The sequence below is a fragment of the Equus przewalskii genome, chromosome 4, assembly GCF_037783145.1.
Source record: "Equus przewalskii isolate Varuska chromosome 4, EquPr2, whole genome shotgun sequence".
NCBI classification, from domain to species: Eukaryota; Metazoa; Chordata; class Mammalia; order Perissodactyla; family Equidae; genus Equus; species Equus przewalskii.
This window is the reverse complement of record NC_091834.1, coordinates 20,187,431-20,205,187: the sequence shown is the minus strand read 5'-3', so window position 1 is coordinate 20,205,187 and position 17,757 is coordinate 20,187,431. Positions and strand designations below refer to the sequence as shown.

General features: G+C 43.3%; 1 protein-coding gene across 29 annotated transcripts in view; it reads right to left on the bottom strand.

The window, feature by feature from the left end:
* The window catches only part of IKZF1 (IKAROS family zinc finger 1), a 97,199-nt gene that overhangs the window by 11,202 nt on the left and 68,240 nt on the right, over positions 1-17,757 (bottom strand). For 10 of the 29 annotated variants that reach the window (XM_070615577.1, XM_070615579.1, XM_070615580.1 and 7 more), the window contains 4 exons: positions 16,351-16,611; positions 10,385-10,552; positions 5,908-6,033; positions 1,621-1,755 (listed from right to left, as the gene is read on the bottom strand). In XM_070615577.1, the coding sequence (XP_070471678.1) occupies positions 1,621-1,755; positions 5,908-6,033; positions 10,385-10,552; positions 16,351-16,611 (690 nt within the window). The remainder of the gene's footprint in view (positions 1-1,620; positions 1,756-5,907; positions 6,034-10,384; positions 10,553-16,350; positions 16,612-17,757) is intronic. The other 19 variants (XM_070615578.1, XM_070615587.1, XM_070615588.1 and 16 more) reach the window with 9 other exon arrangements.

Here is a 17,757-nt window from a genome sequence, read left to right as displayed (position 1 = left end):
CCTGGCTTTATCACTTCTGCAAATGGCACACTACTCTACTAGAGTCACCATGATTCATGGTTTCCGTCACCCAATTCCTGTGCTGACCCTTACATTCCACTCTCACCAAACTTCCCTCGTCCATACCTTCCTTTCTTCATGCCTATCACTACCACCCCAGTGCTCTTCTTTTTCCATTCACTTATTGGCACTTTCCGTCTCTGTTTTCCAAGATGTTGCTCCAATTAAAAATATGTCAATGGTTTTTTCTGCCTACCAAATTAAGGATACATTTCTTACCTTGGCCTTCAAAGGTCATTCATCCTGTGCCCAGGGTTTAGTGGGACTTTATTTTTATTGTTTCCCTGAGAGTATGAGTTAGCCCAGAACATACCCTGCTCCTCAATCATGTCCCACATGTCCCCACTCCAGCCCCCATAACCAGCATCACCATTTCTCTTTATTTTTATCTGCCTGCCCAGAATTATCTCCCATTCTTCCATTATCAGTAATGTGCTGAAATCCTATTCCTCCGTCAAGGTCACTTTCAGCTTCATGAAACTTTTATTGATCCTCTTCCCTGGATTTGACCCTCTCACTGTGATCCTCTCCCCTAGACAAGACCCTCTCTGCCATGGTCTCTTTCCTGGATATGACTCTCCCCGCCATGGTCCTCTTTCCTTGACCTGACCCACCCCCATGGTATCTTTCTCAGACATGACCCTCCCACCATGGTCCTCTTTCCACATTAGATAATAGTTGACCTTCATATTGAGGGTTTCTAAATGTTCTCACATCCTTGGTGTTAATTTATGTTCACAAAAATCTGTGAGATAAGTAAAGAATGGAACCAAGGCTTGGAGAGGTCAAGTAATTTTGCCACAGTGAGAGTGTTAACATGTGGCTGTGCACTGATAACATCAGGTTGGTCCCCAAGCCTGGTGCATTTCTACTCTTACATCTGACTAGATGTCATTCTTCCTGCACTTACAGAGTCTGGCCATGGACCGTGGTTATAGGAGCATTTGTCTATCATCTACACTGGACAACAAGCTCCTGGAGGAAAGGGCTACCCCACTTCTTCTTTTATCCCTCAAAGTATCTGGCACAGGTAGAGGTTCAACGGTGAAAATAGCAATCTTAGTTGTGTTCCCTCTTCACTAGGCCCTTCTTGTGGGCCAGCTACTGTGCAATTGTGTCCATTAAACCTTCAGAGTTGCCCACATGGGAGTATTATGAGCTCCATGTGAAAAATGAGCATCTGAAGCTTAGAGAGGCTGCTCAGGCAGAGGGTGTCCGGGCTGTGTGGTGAGCCCCTGGCTGAGCCAGGCCCACGCTCCTGACCCTGTGCACGCTGACTCGGCCACCCTCAGATGGACACGAAGTGTCCATAGGTAGATCTCACCAAGTGTCCTGGGCACTGCAAGACCACATCTAGGAAAAACTACTGGTGGAAGATTTGTTATTTTTAAGAGGCCTAGTGGAAAAAATTCTATGATATTTAAGAAATGTTGAGCTTACCAAATTTTATTTTTTAAAAATGAGATTCTCTTTCTTTCTTCTACTCTCAACTAATTACCACCTGAGTCTAAAACACCCGCGTAGTTGTTTTTTAAGAGACAGCAAACGTTTAACTCTTACCAACAAATTTCTGAGGCATAGAGCTCTTACGTTTGGCGACGTTACTTGCTAGTCTGTCCAGCACGAGGGATCTTTCTGATCCTATCTTGCACAGGTCTTCTGCCATTTCACTGTGATTAGCTTCTTCTTTAATGACTAAAGTCAAAGACAGTTAGAGAGGCCAGTTTAGAAACGCTTACTGTGAAAGGATTCAGTTGTGTCCAGTGTTAAATCTGACATTTGTTAAGTGCCTACAAGAGCCAGGCCCTTCGAAGAAATTATTTCTAATCTTGCCAGCAAACCTGCCAGAGAGACAGAGACCAACCACAGCCACCTGCTAATGATGTCTGGACACCACGTATCATCCCCCAAGACCAAAGGAAGAAGCCCCACCACTGTCACCAGAAGCTGGACTGCGATTAATTAATTGTGTCCCTTTGCCAAGTCCTCTTAACTTTTCAAAATACTCCCAAATCCACTAACTTAGTTTATCCTGACAACAGTCCCCTGAGAATCAAAGAACGGTCAAAGCTGGAAATGATCGAAGGGTCCCACTCCATCTACTGGCACAGCGATGTGAGATGCAAAAGAAGCATGGCGGCTCAAAATGCTCCAGGAAATCCTGACAACACGGGGAGAGAACCAGAGCTCTGATCCCTGAACACACAGCAGTTGAGAAAATTGATTAACACCTGCACACTGGAGAAAATCTAGAAATTGTGGAGGTAAATATTGATGCAGGGACTATTTCTCGTTGATCTTTATTTTTCTCTACTGTCCCTTTCTTTCTACAATTGAAGATACAACTTTGTATCCTGCATAATTTCATCTATATTCTAGTCTTTATGGTTAGACTTTTGGAAATTTAACTCCTTCATCTCCCTGCAATTTATCCTAATGTATAAGGAGCTGAAAATGTAAACTGATTATCTTCCAAATAGCCAATCAATTCTTCTAACACCATTTCTGAACAGTCCATTTAAATCCCACCTCCTGTGCTCCCTCCTTTCTTAGATATGACATGCTGACTTATCACAGGTCTTCGGAAGTTTATCCATTTCCAGTATTGATTTGCCTGTCTATTCTTCATAGAGTTCCACATTATAGCTACATTTTAATATAGCACTGGACATCACTCTTCTTTTAAAAAAATGCCAATTCCCTCATTTATTTTTCCAGAGACACTTCATGATAGTCCAATAACATTTACAAACCAATGTTACGTTAAAACCATGCCTTGATTTGGGAGGATACACGTGTCCAGTGTCCAGCCCTCTCTCCCTATTCAATCTTCCATGTTTTTTTTTGCCTCAGTGTGGTTTTGTAGTTTTCTTAATTATGTCCTGCATTTACCTGCTAAAATTATTTCTAAGTATTTTATGTCATTGCTATTATGAATGCCACTTTGAAAACACATTTCAAATCTGTTACTATCGTTGCTATACATAATTTTTTAACATCTGAAGTGTGTGTTTCTTATTTAATGGGCAAAAATAATAGCTCACACCCTGATTTATATAGAGAGACACATAAAACCCTTAAAGTCCAATTGCACTGGCAGAATTCCTTATGTGTCTATCCTTCCCTGCAAAGTAGGGCACTGGCGCCTGCCCAGGGTGCCTGCAGCACCTCTAGCGGGGTTTCCACTCCAACAGGCCACGAGACCTTCTGGGACCCTCAGAGTTGTCACACTGAGGGACAAATGGGGCCAAAGCTCCAGGATCGCTGGCTATTCAACCCTTGATGCACTTCCCTTAAGGGCATCTAACACAATTTGTGCACCTAAGGCTCAAGAGAAACTTATGTTTTCCGAAAAGACATCAGGAAATTATAACAGGTGACAAACAAGTCTTTTACTAAATACAATTATATTCAGAGAAATTAATCTTTTCTACATCTTATAAGATAGGCTTTGTTTGGACCTAATCCAAAGGAATGGCCCCAACCTGAGTGGGATTAGAGGGCCAAGAGGCTGCTTGGGTGTCCCTCTGAATTCTGATGGGAGCTGGTCTTGCGGGTGTGGGAAGGACAGGAGATGGGAGATGCACAGCAAGCTAAGTGGCCAAGGCCCCCAGCCCCCTGCCTGCCCGCCGCGTCCCAGATGTAGTCTTGCAGGACTTTGGTTAAAGTTTGCCTATGGATTCCCTCAACACTCCCTTCAACCAGCACTAACTGCACATGAGAAGCCTTCTTATCTCCTGGGGATAGGAGCGTAAAGCCATCACTGTGGTGTCCCAAATAATCCAATCACCAAAGGGAATAAATGAACATTTTCGGATTACATTGATTCTGACCACAGGGTTAAGATTTAATATATGTATCGCTGACAGACAAGCTCACTGACATCTGCAGCCAACAGAGGAGAATTAGGTTTCAGGTGCGAATCCTTCGGAGACCTGAACTTGCATGTTCAGTGAAGTGCACGATGCACGTCTCTGCTCCCTGCTCTCACATCTGCTCCTTCTCTCGGGCATCTCTCAGAGCAGTTCCGTGAGGTTGGCCACACACGGATTATCACTCCCACTTAAGAGACGAGCCCTGGGTCATATTTAAAAACAGATTTAGAGATGAAACCAGAACCCAGGTCTCAGTGAAGGGATGCTGTTTGTCCCCTGGAAGAAGGTCTCAGCCTGCTGTGACTTCATGGTCTGCTTCTTTAGCAATGAAAACGGTGGAGAAAACCAATCGACTCTGTCCATGTCTCTTGTCCATTTTGTCTTCTCAATTCCATGTGTATAGTTTTAAGGGGAAATTCAGATTACTGTATTCAATAGGGATTGGTATTGCCGATAAGTCCTAAGTAAATATCTGTTGAGTGGATAAACGGCTTATTTAAACATTAATCAGAAGTATTTACTTCCAAGACCCATCAATTTATTTTTCACAGAAAAATACAATATCTGAGTATTTACATTTTATTTTATTATAATTCTCCTCTCATCCCTTAATCTCCTACCTTGGGGTCTGGCCACAAATTGATAACTCATAAATTATTATTATTTTAATATCTAGTTTCCTTTCTTAAACTAACCTTCAATACCTTTCCATTCTAGAAATAGACCTTAGACTTTGATAAAAGCTAAACAATAACTTAATGGAATCTCCCCATTTTACAGGTAAGAAAATGAAGGTCCAGAGAAATCAGCTGTGAGCCCTAGATCGACAGCAGGTAGGTGGGGAGACAGCACAGGCCACGTGACACGCTGCCTCTCGATGCCAACGATACTGGATTTTCAGGACTTCATTCTGACCATTCTTTCCCCTGCCCCCATTTGCATTAACGATCTGAGTATTCCTGAATGTACTTACTACTACTGAAGTGTACACTTAAAAATGGTTAAGATAGTAAGTTTTACGTCATGTGTATTTTACCACAATAAAAGAATAAAATAAAATTAAAAATTTGAAAACAATAATCTGAGTGTTCCCTGGTGGATTTTCCATTATGAGCCATTCATTAAGGTCAGAAAGCCGGGTAAGGTTCAATAAATTCTGAACTATTAATTTAACTTCTACTGCTCAGTCCAATGATGATTTTTGCAGTGCTACTGCTAAATGAACAGTGTTTTGAACGAGGTTAGCTTCAGTTGATCTATTTGCCAATTTCTTATGTCTTAAAAAGTCAAAAAGGTGCCTTTTATAACACTGCCGTCCCTCTGAGTAAGGTCAGCCTCCTTCGGCACTATCTCTTTCCATCTTTCACTTTACATTATCTAAGATTGGAGTCAAGTGCCATCTTGTAATGCAATATACAGAGAAGCATCAAAGCTCATAAGAAAAAAGCAACTTTTCCTTGAATCCTCTGACACCCGCAATACTGTTAACTGTCAGGCTTACTCCCTCGTTCCAGGGAGATGCTGGTGCCAAAGAATGGAAACACCGCCTGAAAGCCCGTATTTGATCAACTTCATGAAAACACTTTTTAAAGAAAGACTTCACATGTTATTCTGATTACTAGGCACAAGGAAACAATCGATACTCCAGGTTAAAAAAAATACCCCCCCCCCAAAAAATCCCAGAACTTTCAAGGGTCACTACTATCTTAGAAGCTTCCCCAGATGTCAAGAGGGAGGAGTTTTAAGGTCAAACTATTTCTGGTGGGATGAAGACGTGGAAAGTAGGGAAGGAAGTGTAGTGTGCTCCTAGTGAAACTGTGTGATTTTAGCGGGCAAAAACTTCCCTCCATCCCAGGGCGGCGGCGCAGCAGGCCTGCGTTGTGCTCCCAGCGCTGCGTGCAGGGGGCCTTCTTCGCCGCGTGCTGGGGAGGGAGAGCCAGTGCCAGGCTCGCCTCGTGCCTTCAGCGCTTACCTGGGTACAGCGTGCCTGGAAGGCCCATGCTCTGCAAGTAGTTGTGGCAGCGCTCTTTATGTTCCTCTAAAGAGCTTCGCTGTTTATAGCTTCGGCCACAATATCCACATTTGTGAGGTTTACCAACTGCAGAAAACACAATTGAGTTCAAGACCCCAATTAAATATCGGCCTTAGGTGTAATGGGAATGCATGCAATACAATTATTACCAAAAAGTCAAAAAAATTCTACTCTTGAGAGCTAAAAGCATTATGGACTCAGTCAAAATTACTGAATTTAAAAATGTTAATGCCCAGGGGTTTCCTTGATTGTACTAAGAACGCCTGTGACTTGTTTCTTCTTAATTTGTCCACTGTACTGACTATCAAATTCTCACCTACTTAAATCACAGGAGTCTGTCCTTTACCTGGAGGAAACGAACCACCGCAGTGTTAGAATGTGGATTTGAACAACTGGACAGAGACGTGAGGAAGGGCCCCTGTTGCTAGATAATATCTGGATTCACCTCTTAAAGTTGGACTCTTTTGTCCATGTCTCTGCTGGGGGCCAGGTTTGGCATGACACTGGCGCAGATCTAGTGCAACCAAAGTGAATTCAATTCCAGAGTGCTAAACTGGATATTTTGAGGTCTCTAGGAATCTAGAGTGGATAAACATTTTATTTCCAAAATGTATTTTCTTGTTCTAACTTAGAAAAGTTCTGTTTTCCTCCCCAAAGAACTTAAGGATAGTGTGGCTTCCAGATCAGCCCTGTCCAACAGAATTTACTATGAAGACGGAAGTGTTCTCTATCTGTGCTGTCCAATATGGTAGCCATTGTGTGTTCAATAGGGTGGCAACCAGCAATGTGTGGGTATTGAGCATTCGAAGTATGGCCAGTGTCACTGAGGACTGAAGTTTTAATTTTATTTAATTCTAATTGGTTAAAATTAAAATTTAAATACCACATATGGCTATTGGGTACTGTATGGAGCAGTGCTGTTCTATACAATGAGTTTAGTTCTTCTTGAATTTTATTGAACGGTATTTTAGGAGAAGATGACTAGTATGAATTTGCATCACATCTAAGTTTAAAGACTTTAATAGATAACATTTTAAGAGATGACATGGATAAAGGATCTTCACTTACTTATATAAGGGATGTAAATTTCCATCCTAAGACCAGAATCTTCTACTTCCTTCTCATGTTATTAGAATTCACATATTTGAGAATATTACATAAAAATCAATACCATCCAAATAGGAATGTTTGGTAAAATGATTCAACCAAAGTTTATATTGGTTAAATCTCTTTCTTAGTTGAACAGAAGCTATGGTTCACAACGACTAAGAGGAAAACCAAAATTTGACTTCTGGAACATTTAATAGAGGAAGAAAGGGATCTTTCTTTATCTGCAGAAAATGTTGCATCCCTAACATCAGGTAAATAATGTTGAAATATACAATGTTGCCTAAAATTGCACATTTTATTGAGTACTGCCTTTACAAATTAATATAATGTAGATAACCACTCAATATCCTTTCTTGAAAAGCCATAACTTTAGCAAATTCCTATATATATGGCATGGTGTCTGAATACCCATTTTTCTGAGTATATGATTGATTTTAACCCTGCAACATAAGAACTAAAGTATATCTTGAAGCACAGCCCAGTCTTCTGCAGGAAAGAAAGTCTCTAGCTATGTTTGCAACTTCCAGAAAAAACAGCGAAGAAGGAAAGGGGATCCTTTCCCTACCCTACCAGACTGCCCAAGCTCCTCTTGTCATCAGTATGGGACAAATTCTATAGCTCTATCATCACTGACGTGTTGATCTTTGGAACCTCCGGCCACCACCAGTTGCTATAAAGTTGATCATGGTTTTCAGTGGAATGGAAGAGTGACTCTTTCACAATGGAAACCAATGTGGCAACACTTGAGTTCGCAGACAAAGGCTGAGTCTTCATGTCACTCTAGTGAAATTATCTTGTAGAACCTAAATCACTGCCTTTTCCAAGAGCTACATGTCAATGGTACTTTCAGATGATAGAATCACCAGCAGCCCTGGATCAATGATGGTTTTCTCACTACGGTATCATCTATTAGCTCATCAGTGGGTCCATAATAGAAATAAACTGTCTAAAGTCTATCACTGTTATATATAATTACTCAATAAATTAGCCATACTTAGAGAAGGATACCATCATCTCTCAAATGACATAAACAGGCATGGAGCCAGAAGAACCTAAAATACTGCATTAGATGTTCTTAACTTCACAACAGGAAAGAAAGGAGCAGCATCTTTTAAGGACTGACACGCAAGTGGGATTTCTGTTGCAAGTCAGAGGAATCTGGGGATTACGATGATATGGTTGGTGCCAAACTTAGGACGAGCCTGGTATTTTCTGCCTACATGGGAAGTTGTGCTTCCTATTAACCCCAATGTGGTACTACTGTGAATTGTGTTGATGTCTATTTGATCCTTATGAATGATACATGTGAAGTTCTTGGTCCTAGATCCCCTGACTAGGCACCATATGCAAACCATATAATTGTCACATCTGAAGCCTATTCAGACCTAATTTGTCATTTAGTTCCTTGCATGCCTTCACCTCTGGGTGGGACAACACACATGCTCCTTATTATCAACATATGTAAACATTTAAAAATGCTCACTGTCACGTTGTCATCATCCCACTTTGGGGATCTGTTCTCCCTGTCCCCCGCAGCAAAGCCCTCCCCAACTCTGAGCATACATCCTGCCCCCGATGGGGAGGTGGTGGCATTGGCCCTTCCGTTATCCCTTGCTGACCTGCCCGCTCTATTGGAGGAGCAACTCCTTGGCTCTGTATAGCTCCTTTCTTGGAAGATTTTAGGAAGCTCACCCAAGTCATCACAGTTTTCTTCTTAGGAGCATTTTGGGAGCTTCCTCCATGCTGACTATCAGAAATGAGACCAGAATGAGAGGAGATGGCTTAGCTGAACACGTGAGAGAAGTAGCATTCCCAGGACCCTGTGACTTATCTCCCTCTTGCATCCTGGATGAACTTACAGGTACCACTTGCAGGAGAAGACCAAATTTCAACAACACTTGCTAAAATGTGGATCACTCACAGAATTACACATTCATCTGGAACTTCTCTGAAGGTAAATTTTAGAAACGTACCTTTTGGCATCGACTCAAGCTCCCCCTTCTACCGGAAGTCTCTCCCGACACCTCCCAACCCAAGACCTACTGTCCCCTGTCTGTGCTCCCACCATCCCCTTGAATGCCTGTGTCATGGCGCTTGTACCCCACCTGTCTCTGGGGTGCTTAGTGAATGCGTGACAAAGAAATGACACAAGGAAGAGGGCTCTAAAACCCAACATTAACTACACTCATCGCATTTGGGGGAGACAGCCTGAACCCAGGTGAGCCCTCCCCAAGGGCATGGCGTCCCCTCCTCTGGGAGGTGCCTCCTATAGTGCTGCCTTGGGGATGTCAGGAAGGAGCTGATCTGAAGCTTCTTCCTTCCCATAACGCCCTGCTCAGCAGAAGTCGAGGATAACCAGATAGTTTGGATGGTGAGCTCCACGAGGGCAGAGGTGAGGGCCCGTCATCTCCCGCTCCCAGAGCCTTCCAGGGTGCTATGTCAAATATCCCTGCTGGATGGCATGCGCGGCACAGCACACAGGCCCTACACTTTCTTCCTCTGACCTGGAAGATTATGGGGCCACTTGATAATGAGATAGCAAAGAAGACGTCTCAGGAGGCAGAAGATCTAATCTAATCAAAGGCGGATTTGTGCTTCACAGGTTGGGAATGTTTCAAGAATTGTTGGGTGTTCATGCTAATCATGATCTAGCTGAGACTCTGGATTATTTGGGGTGCATTTATTAGAATCTGGTAACAGCTCCAAACTGGCCTCTCCAACTGAGGCCTCCACTGGCTTCTGGTGTGAGAGTTTCACTCGGGCCCAGTCGGGGTGGTGTGTCCTCAGGTAACAGGCATCCACCCACTCAGGACAGATAACGGCAGGCCCTGAACCGTCGTATCTATCACCTTTCCAAAGAAAACTATCCCAATGATCACCACTGAAACACTGTGTGAAACCGTAATAAGTGTGGCTTAACAATTGACATAAGGAAATGCATCTGGAAGCTGTTCAGGCACAGCAGCACACTCAGTACAAGTCCAGCTGGCAAAAGCCTTTTAAAAAAACTGCACTTACCTGACAAAACGGGATGAGGAGGCCTCTTTTGAAATACTCTAAGGTGAGACTTCTGTGTGCGTGATTTCCCCACCCACCTTCTCTGTCTCAGTGGAAAATCAGAGAATACAAGGGAGAGAGGGGGAGACCGATGGCACAGTCAGTGGCAGCCAATCCCCGACGGAGGGCTGTGCCCCGGGACCAGGCCAGCCAAGAAGGAGGGCTCCTGTGCACATGCGACGTGGGGCCCTGGGACACCTGGGTGGCCTCCGAGTCCCTCAGAGCCCGGGCCTTTGCCCAGAGCACCTACCAGAGTGCGTCCTCAGGTGGCCCGTGAGGGCATCCCTCCGGCGGCATGCGTAGTTGCAGAGGTGGCACTTGAAGGGCTTCTCCCCGGAGTGTAACTTGATGTGCCGGAGCAGGTTGCCTTTCTGAGTGAAGGAGGCCCCACACTGATTGCACTGGAAAGGCCGTTCTCCTGGGAGGAGAGGAGGGACAGTCGGTGAGACAAAACTCGGCGCCGAGACAAGAGGGGGACGCGGCGAGAAAGTTGTTTCCCACGGGGCCCGGTGACTTCCACCGGCTGCAGGTTTGATAGAACATGAGGCTTTCAGACTAAACCTGCCAGCTCCTTAACGCTTCACTGGTTGGGTCAATTTGATCTGAAAATCTAATTTTTTTTTCCTAAATCAGAATGGCACATCACAATGCAAATTCAAACTCATTTAAATAAAGTGACTGCAACATTTTGTGATGAAGAGCCACTCTTCCTGATCAGCAGTTTTGGAATAAACCAATATCCAATTTTGCGTGTTGTGGCATTTGGTGGGGTTTTTAATGTGGCTTTTTTCAAAGGGTCTTTAAAATATGCCACTGAAGCAGCAAAATAAAAAGGAAACTCATTAAAAATGCATTTCAGGATCACAAGTTCATTTCAGCGTTACATTCTTATATTTAAATGAAAGGCACTTCATTATAACAGTTATAATAACTTCTTTTCATTTACATTTTCCCTGTATCCTCCCTTTCAATTTCTTCTCCATTACCTGTCTGTCCCTACGCAGGCAAATCAGGAGAGAGACAGACAGAGGGAGTGTGAGGAGAGAGCGGGAGAGGGAGAAAGATTGAATAAAATTAGAAGTTAAGAAACTGTGAAGGAAGCTCCACATCATCCAGAGAAAAGTCCCGAATCTCGCTGCAGCAGGGCATCAGAATCAGAGCTGCACTGAGGTTTCTAGCTTTCTACTCTCCTAGCAAATCCTAAAATCTTTAAGCTATTATTGGTCTATATTCACAGAAGACACCTTATCCTTGCAGTACGAATCTTCTAAGGGATGCATTTAGTCGCTATTAGGAATTCTTCTGGGGGTGGCACTATGGAGCTGTGACTACGGAAACATCTGAACCTCTCCTGTGTGTGGCAGCCTGCGTTCCCTCCATTCTGGATCCAACAAAGGGACAGGCAGCTATCTGTGAGAAAGAGGCATGCTATCAAGCAGTCATAGGTCCGAGAATCTAAATCGATGAAGATTTCACTCAGCGCTCACTGAAAAGAGTGCTCCATTTGTCACGTTTAAGTAAACATTAAAGCTCTTTTGAAGACAAATGCATTTTTTTAGACGAAGAGCTGTAGGTGACCGCGCAATCTGGTGTTGAGATACCATGAAAATATACTTCCTACTAACAACTTTCTCTTAGGAAAAAAGAATGTATTAGAATGTATATTTAACAATTTTCCTAATTGAGTAACGTGATTTTGGCGAACAAGGCAGCACTTATCAAAAGCGACTAAGTAGAAGCATATCTGGCACTACCAAAATCTACACCAGATTAAATTTAAAAGTTTGTACGGCACCTGAATTTTAATGATTATCATCATTTTTATTTTTAAGTGGGCAGTGTAGATGTGCTATTGTAAAAATTGCAACTAATTTACAATCAAATTCAATTATAGACCAATTGGAGGGATACTGATACTAACGAGGATGTATTCGGTATTTTCCCAAGTCTATGTCTGGATTGGACTTGGCTGAGCAGAGAAAGGATTTAAAGTCAAGCAGGTGGGAAGATGATGGTGAAACTAACTATAACTAGATCTCTGAGCTACAAGCCTGTATTGCATGAGGAGATTAAAATAGCTGGTAGCAGGTAGCCCCGAGGAGCGTCCAATAGACAGAGATCATTTAATCATCTATTAGAAACCCTTCTGGGTTTTCATGGCACACACGTGCATGAATGTGCGTGTTCAACTCCAAGTGGACAAAAGGAAAAGAGAAGTAACGTGGTCACTGTGTGCAGGGAGACCTGAGGGGTGGGGGAGAATATGCCTCCAACCACAGTTCTCATTCTAACAGGGGGGACCCTCAGGCTGGGTGTTCCAGAAAGACAGTTGGGAGATCTCATGCCATAAAAATGCTTATGATAAGGAGGCACGACACTCCTGGTGACACGAATGTGTTATGTTGTGACCCAAAGATAGTGAGCCCAACCCTACGCTGTGTGAAGTACCCCTTCCACACTGAGCAGGTGCTAGAACTCTTTGCTTCTACTCAGGTCTGAAGGCTGGAGGGAAAACCCAGGTAGGACCCTGCAGTGGAGCCAATGTCTTGGAAGGAGCAGCAAGTCAGCCGAGATAGAAAGGACAGATCATTACAGCCACGTCCTTTCTCAGAACAGGGCAGGAAGGAGGTCGTTTCTTCAAGAGTGAAATCTGTCTTCTACTTTGAATCAATAGTTCTCGTGTGTCCTGCTGTGCCTGGTGTCTTACTCCTGCTGGCAAGCTTTCCTGGAAATCTATTTGTTTCTTATTGTCAGTGCTTGCACGAATATGTAACACAGGGAGGGAATGGGGACTCCTGAAGAAAGTGTTCCCTGAAGCGACAACACAGAGTGTCCAACTCAAGGTAGTTTCCCTTTGGAGGTGTTGACAGGAAAGGGAGATGACTCCGGAGCTGGAAGATAGAATACGGCCCACGTCATTTTGTGTTCTGTTGGCCAATGTCAATCGCTTCTCTTCTGCAGGTCAATAGCTTGCTTATTGTAGCTAAGTAAGACCAAGTTTCTCCAAGGTTGTACTGTCTTTTATTTAATCGAGATGAGGACTTTAACATCATTAATTCAAAATTTAGTTTTTAATCCCAGTGACTCTATAGATGGGCCATTTCAGGGATTCTGTAAGAATGTTTGAGCCTTTTTAAATAACTTAATTGGGTAAAAAAGAAAGTCTTCATGGATGCCTACATTATAAAATTTCTGAGGGTATATCAGAAGGAGAATTAAAAAATATACCTAAACTGCAAGAATTGACGTGGCCCTATTGCGACCACACCTTGGAGCAGCATTCCAGTTCCATGCTGTTATGCAGCACGGTGACAGTGCCTTCTCACCTCACAGGTGGGAACAGAGTAGGCACAGGACCATATGGAACAACCGTAATTCAGACACTCATCTTGATCTTGATTGTTTAAAAATCTCATCATTAGGAATAATGCTGCACATTTACGTGGCCGTGTTTCCCTGCGCTTCATGATTCCTTCAGACCACTCTTCCCTCTAATTCTCACATTTACCCTGAGATGTGGGCGGGAAAACCATCACTACTACACTCGAATTAAAAACATGAAACTGAGCAGTGAAACTAGGGAAGTGGGGTGGTGGTATCAACGAACCACTTAGACAATGACACCAACGGCACCTCACCGAGGGGGTGACACGGGCAGAGGCGAGGGTTCTACCAGGGGAGACTGCTCCTGCAGTCTACCAGGGAAGGAAGCCCTGGTGTGCTGGCTCAACTCGGTGCTGGGCACTTGCAAGTCCTGCTTCCTGGGGGAAATTTGTTAGGTGGTACCTAGTCTCCCAGATGAAGAGCCCTCTGATACGGGACTGTCTAGTTTGCTACTCCACTGCACCAGTGCCACTATCTACAGGTGCTCTGCGTCCATGCTCCAGCACCCCCAGGATCTTCCAGGGTCTGAATCAGAGGCCGCAATTTCACAGGATGCCCGAGTGATTTATATGCCCTTAATGTTTGAGAAGCACTGCACTAGAAATGGTTTAAAGTTAGAGACTTCAGGGCAGAGTCGGTGGTTAGCAAAGCATGCTTTTCTAACACATATCACTCAGATCCTAGGAAAATGAAAACCTTTCTAGCATGTGCAGCTACTCAAACCTGGTTTGGCCAGTGTATTTCTGCATCTGCCTGTGACCCTCTATATTTATGCAAGTGGAAACGCATTATGAAGGCAATCCATAAGTTCATTGTTTCAGGTGTTCTGTTTTTAAATGAAAGGCGAGGCAGGAACTATAAAACTGATGGTGTGTATGTCCCTAGTTCTGGAATTTACTTGTTCTGTGAGTGGAGAGCTCTGTGTTGGTGTGCACTTGGCACTTAGCCGCTATTAGTAGGGAGAGGTTGGCTACCTCTCCCAGGCAAACGGCTGGGCTACCCTGCCTATCTATCCTTGGTAGGTTTGTTCTTTAAACACAATTATTCTTTTTAGCAGGGCAGGCAGTCATTATATTTTGGCAATTTAGTATGCCAGAATTTGATTCATTTATCAAATATTTATCTAAGACTTTTCACTGTATAGTTAGGTTTTACATGAATTAGCAGGAAGGTCCACTCCTCTATCAGGAGTGTATTACCACGGGTCCCAGTGCATGCACTTCAAGGTCCTCATTGCAAAAGGGGAGAGCATGATGACTCTCAGGCAAGCCTAACTTAGGGCTGGAGGTGATCGGTTTATTTCCCTGGATAATGTGAGAATTAAGGGACACGTTAGGAAAAGTCAAGTTTGCTTAATTTTAGAAGTTACGTTTTTATTGAAAAGGAATGTTTAGTGAAAATAAACGTATTTTATGATTTTCCAGATGTACTACAGATAAAAGGCATCATTTTGGAAACTGCCCTGATTCAGATATAAAAACTACAACTCCACAAAGATCTGCATTCTCTGACAGTTTTTTTGCTCAACAAATTTTCTGAATTCTTGTTAATTTTTGATAATCATATATTTCTTGGCCCCAAGTAAGAATCACATGATTTTGAAGCCGCCTTTCTCACTTCCCTGAGATATCTTATGAAATCTGTTGTGCCTCCAAAGCATGCTTTTCCTCTGATTGGTTTGTTTTTCTCCTGTGGAGTACAGTGGCAGATACTGGCTTTATGATGACCTACTGGTGCCAGCCCCTAGACAAGGATGACTCAGGGTTTCCATTTTATGTTTAAACTTTCGGTGACCACTAGAGTTGGTGAATTTATTGTGTTTTGCTCAGCCTTAGGGCAAAACAGTAAAGTTTCTGTTCAATTCAAAAAGTCACTTTACGAACACAGTTAAAGGTAAAATGCATCCTCATTAATACTGTATTTTGAAGATTGTCTAGTGCCATTAGTGGTGACTTGACAGTTTTGGTGGAAAAATATGTGGCTGGTCAATTGTCATGAGGGAGCACTGGGGAGCATGGAGGGGGACGGACCAGGACTCTACTCCCCGCCCCTCAATGTGAGAACATCTCAGGACCTTGAGCACAGACACCCAGCACTAGATTGTCCTCATTCCTTCCTTTTTGGACACAGAATATTATATTCGCTTATGCTTCAAAATCCTCTAATAGACAGGGATTTGGTATTAAATTCTTTACCAATTTTAGATGAAAACTAGTGGCAATCAATCTTGTTCAGAGTCTCACCTGTTGGAGGGTAAGCGATCTGAAAATTGATCTGAAATTCTTTCTGAAAGACTAAACTTTGCTGCTATTCCATCATTCACTAACATTTGTAAAACTCAAGCCCTGTTAATTTGAATACTAACGAATGCGTATTTTACTCATGGTTTCTCAGTAGGAAATTTGAGGCGTTCATTTTGGTGTATTGATCTTTCTGTTTTGCTTTGTCTTGTTTTCTGAAGGGTGAACCACTCGGCACCTTCCGTCTAACGGCTCCACTGCCCCTATTTAGGGGGCATGACCTCAGGTCCTTGATGGAACTTGCATGTGAGGCTATTAACTTTTCCTTTCTGTTTTATTGCTTTAATTTATAAGGTCAAATTGGTGCATGTTTAGAAGTCCGTTTGGATGCTGTTCCAGAATGAGAACGCTATGCCCCGCTATGACAAGGAAGCCCGGCAGCTCTGCCAGCCGATCTGAAACAGGCTCAGAACACTCAACTAACACAGGGTATCTTTCTCCTGCGACGTCAGCTAAGACAGGATATATTTCTCCTGCAACACCCCACAGACCTTTTCCAGGCCATTAAAGGAGGAACTATGCCAGGCCTTACCAGTGTGGCTTCTTTTGTGGACCATGAGCACATTGGGGCCGATGCAAATTATCCCACAGACATCACACTTTAGTTTGCCGTTAGGAAGTCGAATGCCTCCAGCTCCTGACAAAGTTTTGTTGCCTTGGCCACTGTGGGAGCCATTCATTTTCTCTCCTGAGGCATCAATCATTCGTAAATCCTCCGCACATTCTTCCCCATTCATTTCACAGGCACGCCCATTCTCTTCATCACTCTGAGTCTCTACTTTAACATTACTGGCTGAAAGAAATAATACAGGGTGCCACTCAGTGTCATCGCAAAAAACAAAACAGAACAACACAGCAGCAAAAAGACAACCAACTAGAAGCGGAGCGCTCCTCAATAGAAGGTTCTTCGCAGCTTCTACCCCAGGGACAGAGCTCTGAGCTTCAGACGTGTGGCCTACAGGGCCTCGAGGGCACGCCCGAGGAAGCATGGCAGGTCTGGGGTGATCTGCCTGCCCTCTCCATAGGTCCGAATGGCAGTGTTGAAAATGCACGAAATAGCTATTTATAAATTCTCACACGGTGGGATCCACAGGGACAGCCTGTGGCACCTCCGGAGTGAGCTGAGGCTGAATCCTACCCTCACACCTGAAGGGGAGTGTTGATCACATAATCCGGCTCCTGAGGGGGTGTGACCTGGTTTGTTAAAATCCCTCACAATTAGTTAAGCCTGAAAAAGTCTCCTACTTACAATGCTAACTTTCCTTATTTTATATATCAATAAACTTTGGGATAAAACCAGCAAATACTTGCTCAGATTTCTGACCACAGATTCCTTAAAGATTTTTGTTTGTTTCTTTGGAATAGGATCATTCTAACTCCTTGTTATTTCACAATAATAATAAAACCTGTGTCCTGAAGTAGAAGCATAATTTTTTACATTTCTTCCAACTGCCTAAGGGTGGGTTGTGATAGTGTGTGAATGTCAGAGATCTAGAACGGCTTTTCAAAGGGAAAGATGCGTGGGGGGAGGGGTGGTGAAGCGCTGGTGTTAATGACTACAATAACCACTACTTACTCTGCATTATCATTTCCTTTAAGTCACATTTAGGGTAATTATTTATGTCACTTGCATATTTTTCTTGGTAAAGAAAATAAGACACATTTTGTGTGTATTCCGCTGAAACACTGACTGATGTGAATGGATGACTCCAACACTGTAACGACCAGGAGAAAATGCTCTTACACCAAGACCCATCATTTTCATTATAGTCTCTACAGATTAATAAGAGGATGTAGGTAAATTTTGCTAAATAAAATGATCACTGAGATAGATGACAATCATGACTACAAAATCTTTGACAGATGTTTTGAATCAGTGGTTCTCAAAGTTTCGCCCCTGGACCAGCATCATTAACAGCACCTGAGGACTTGTTGGAAG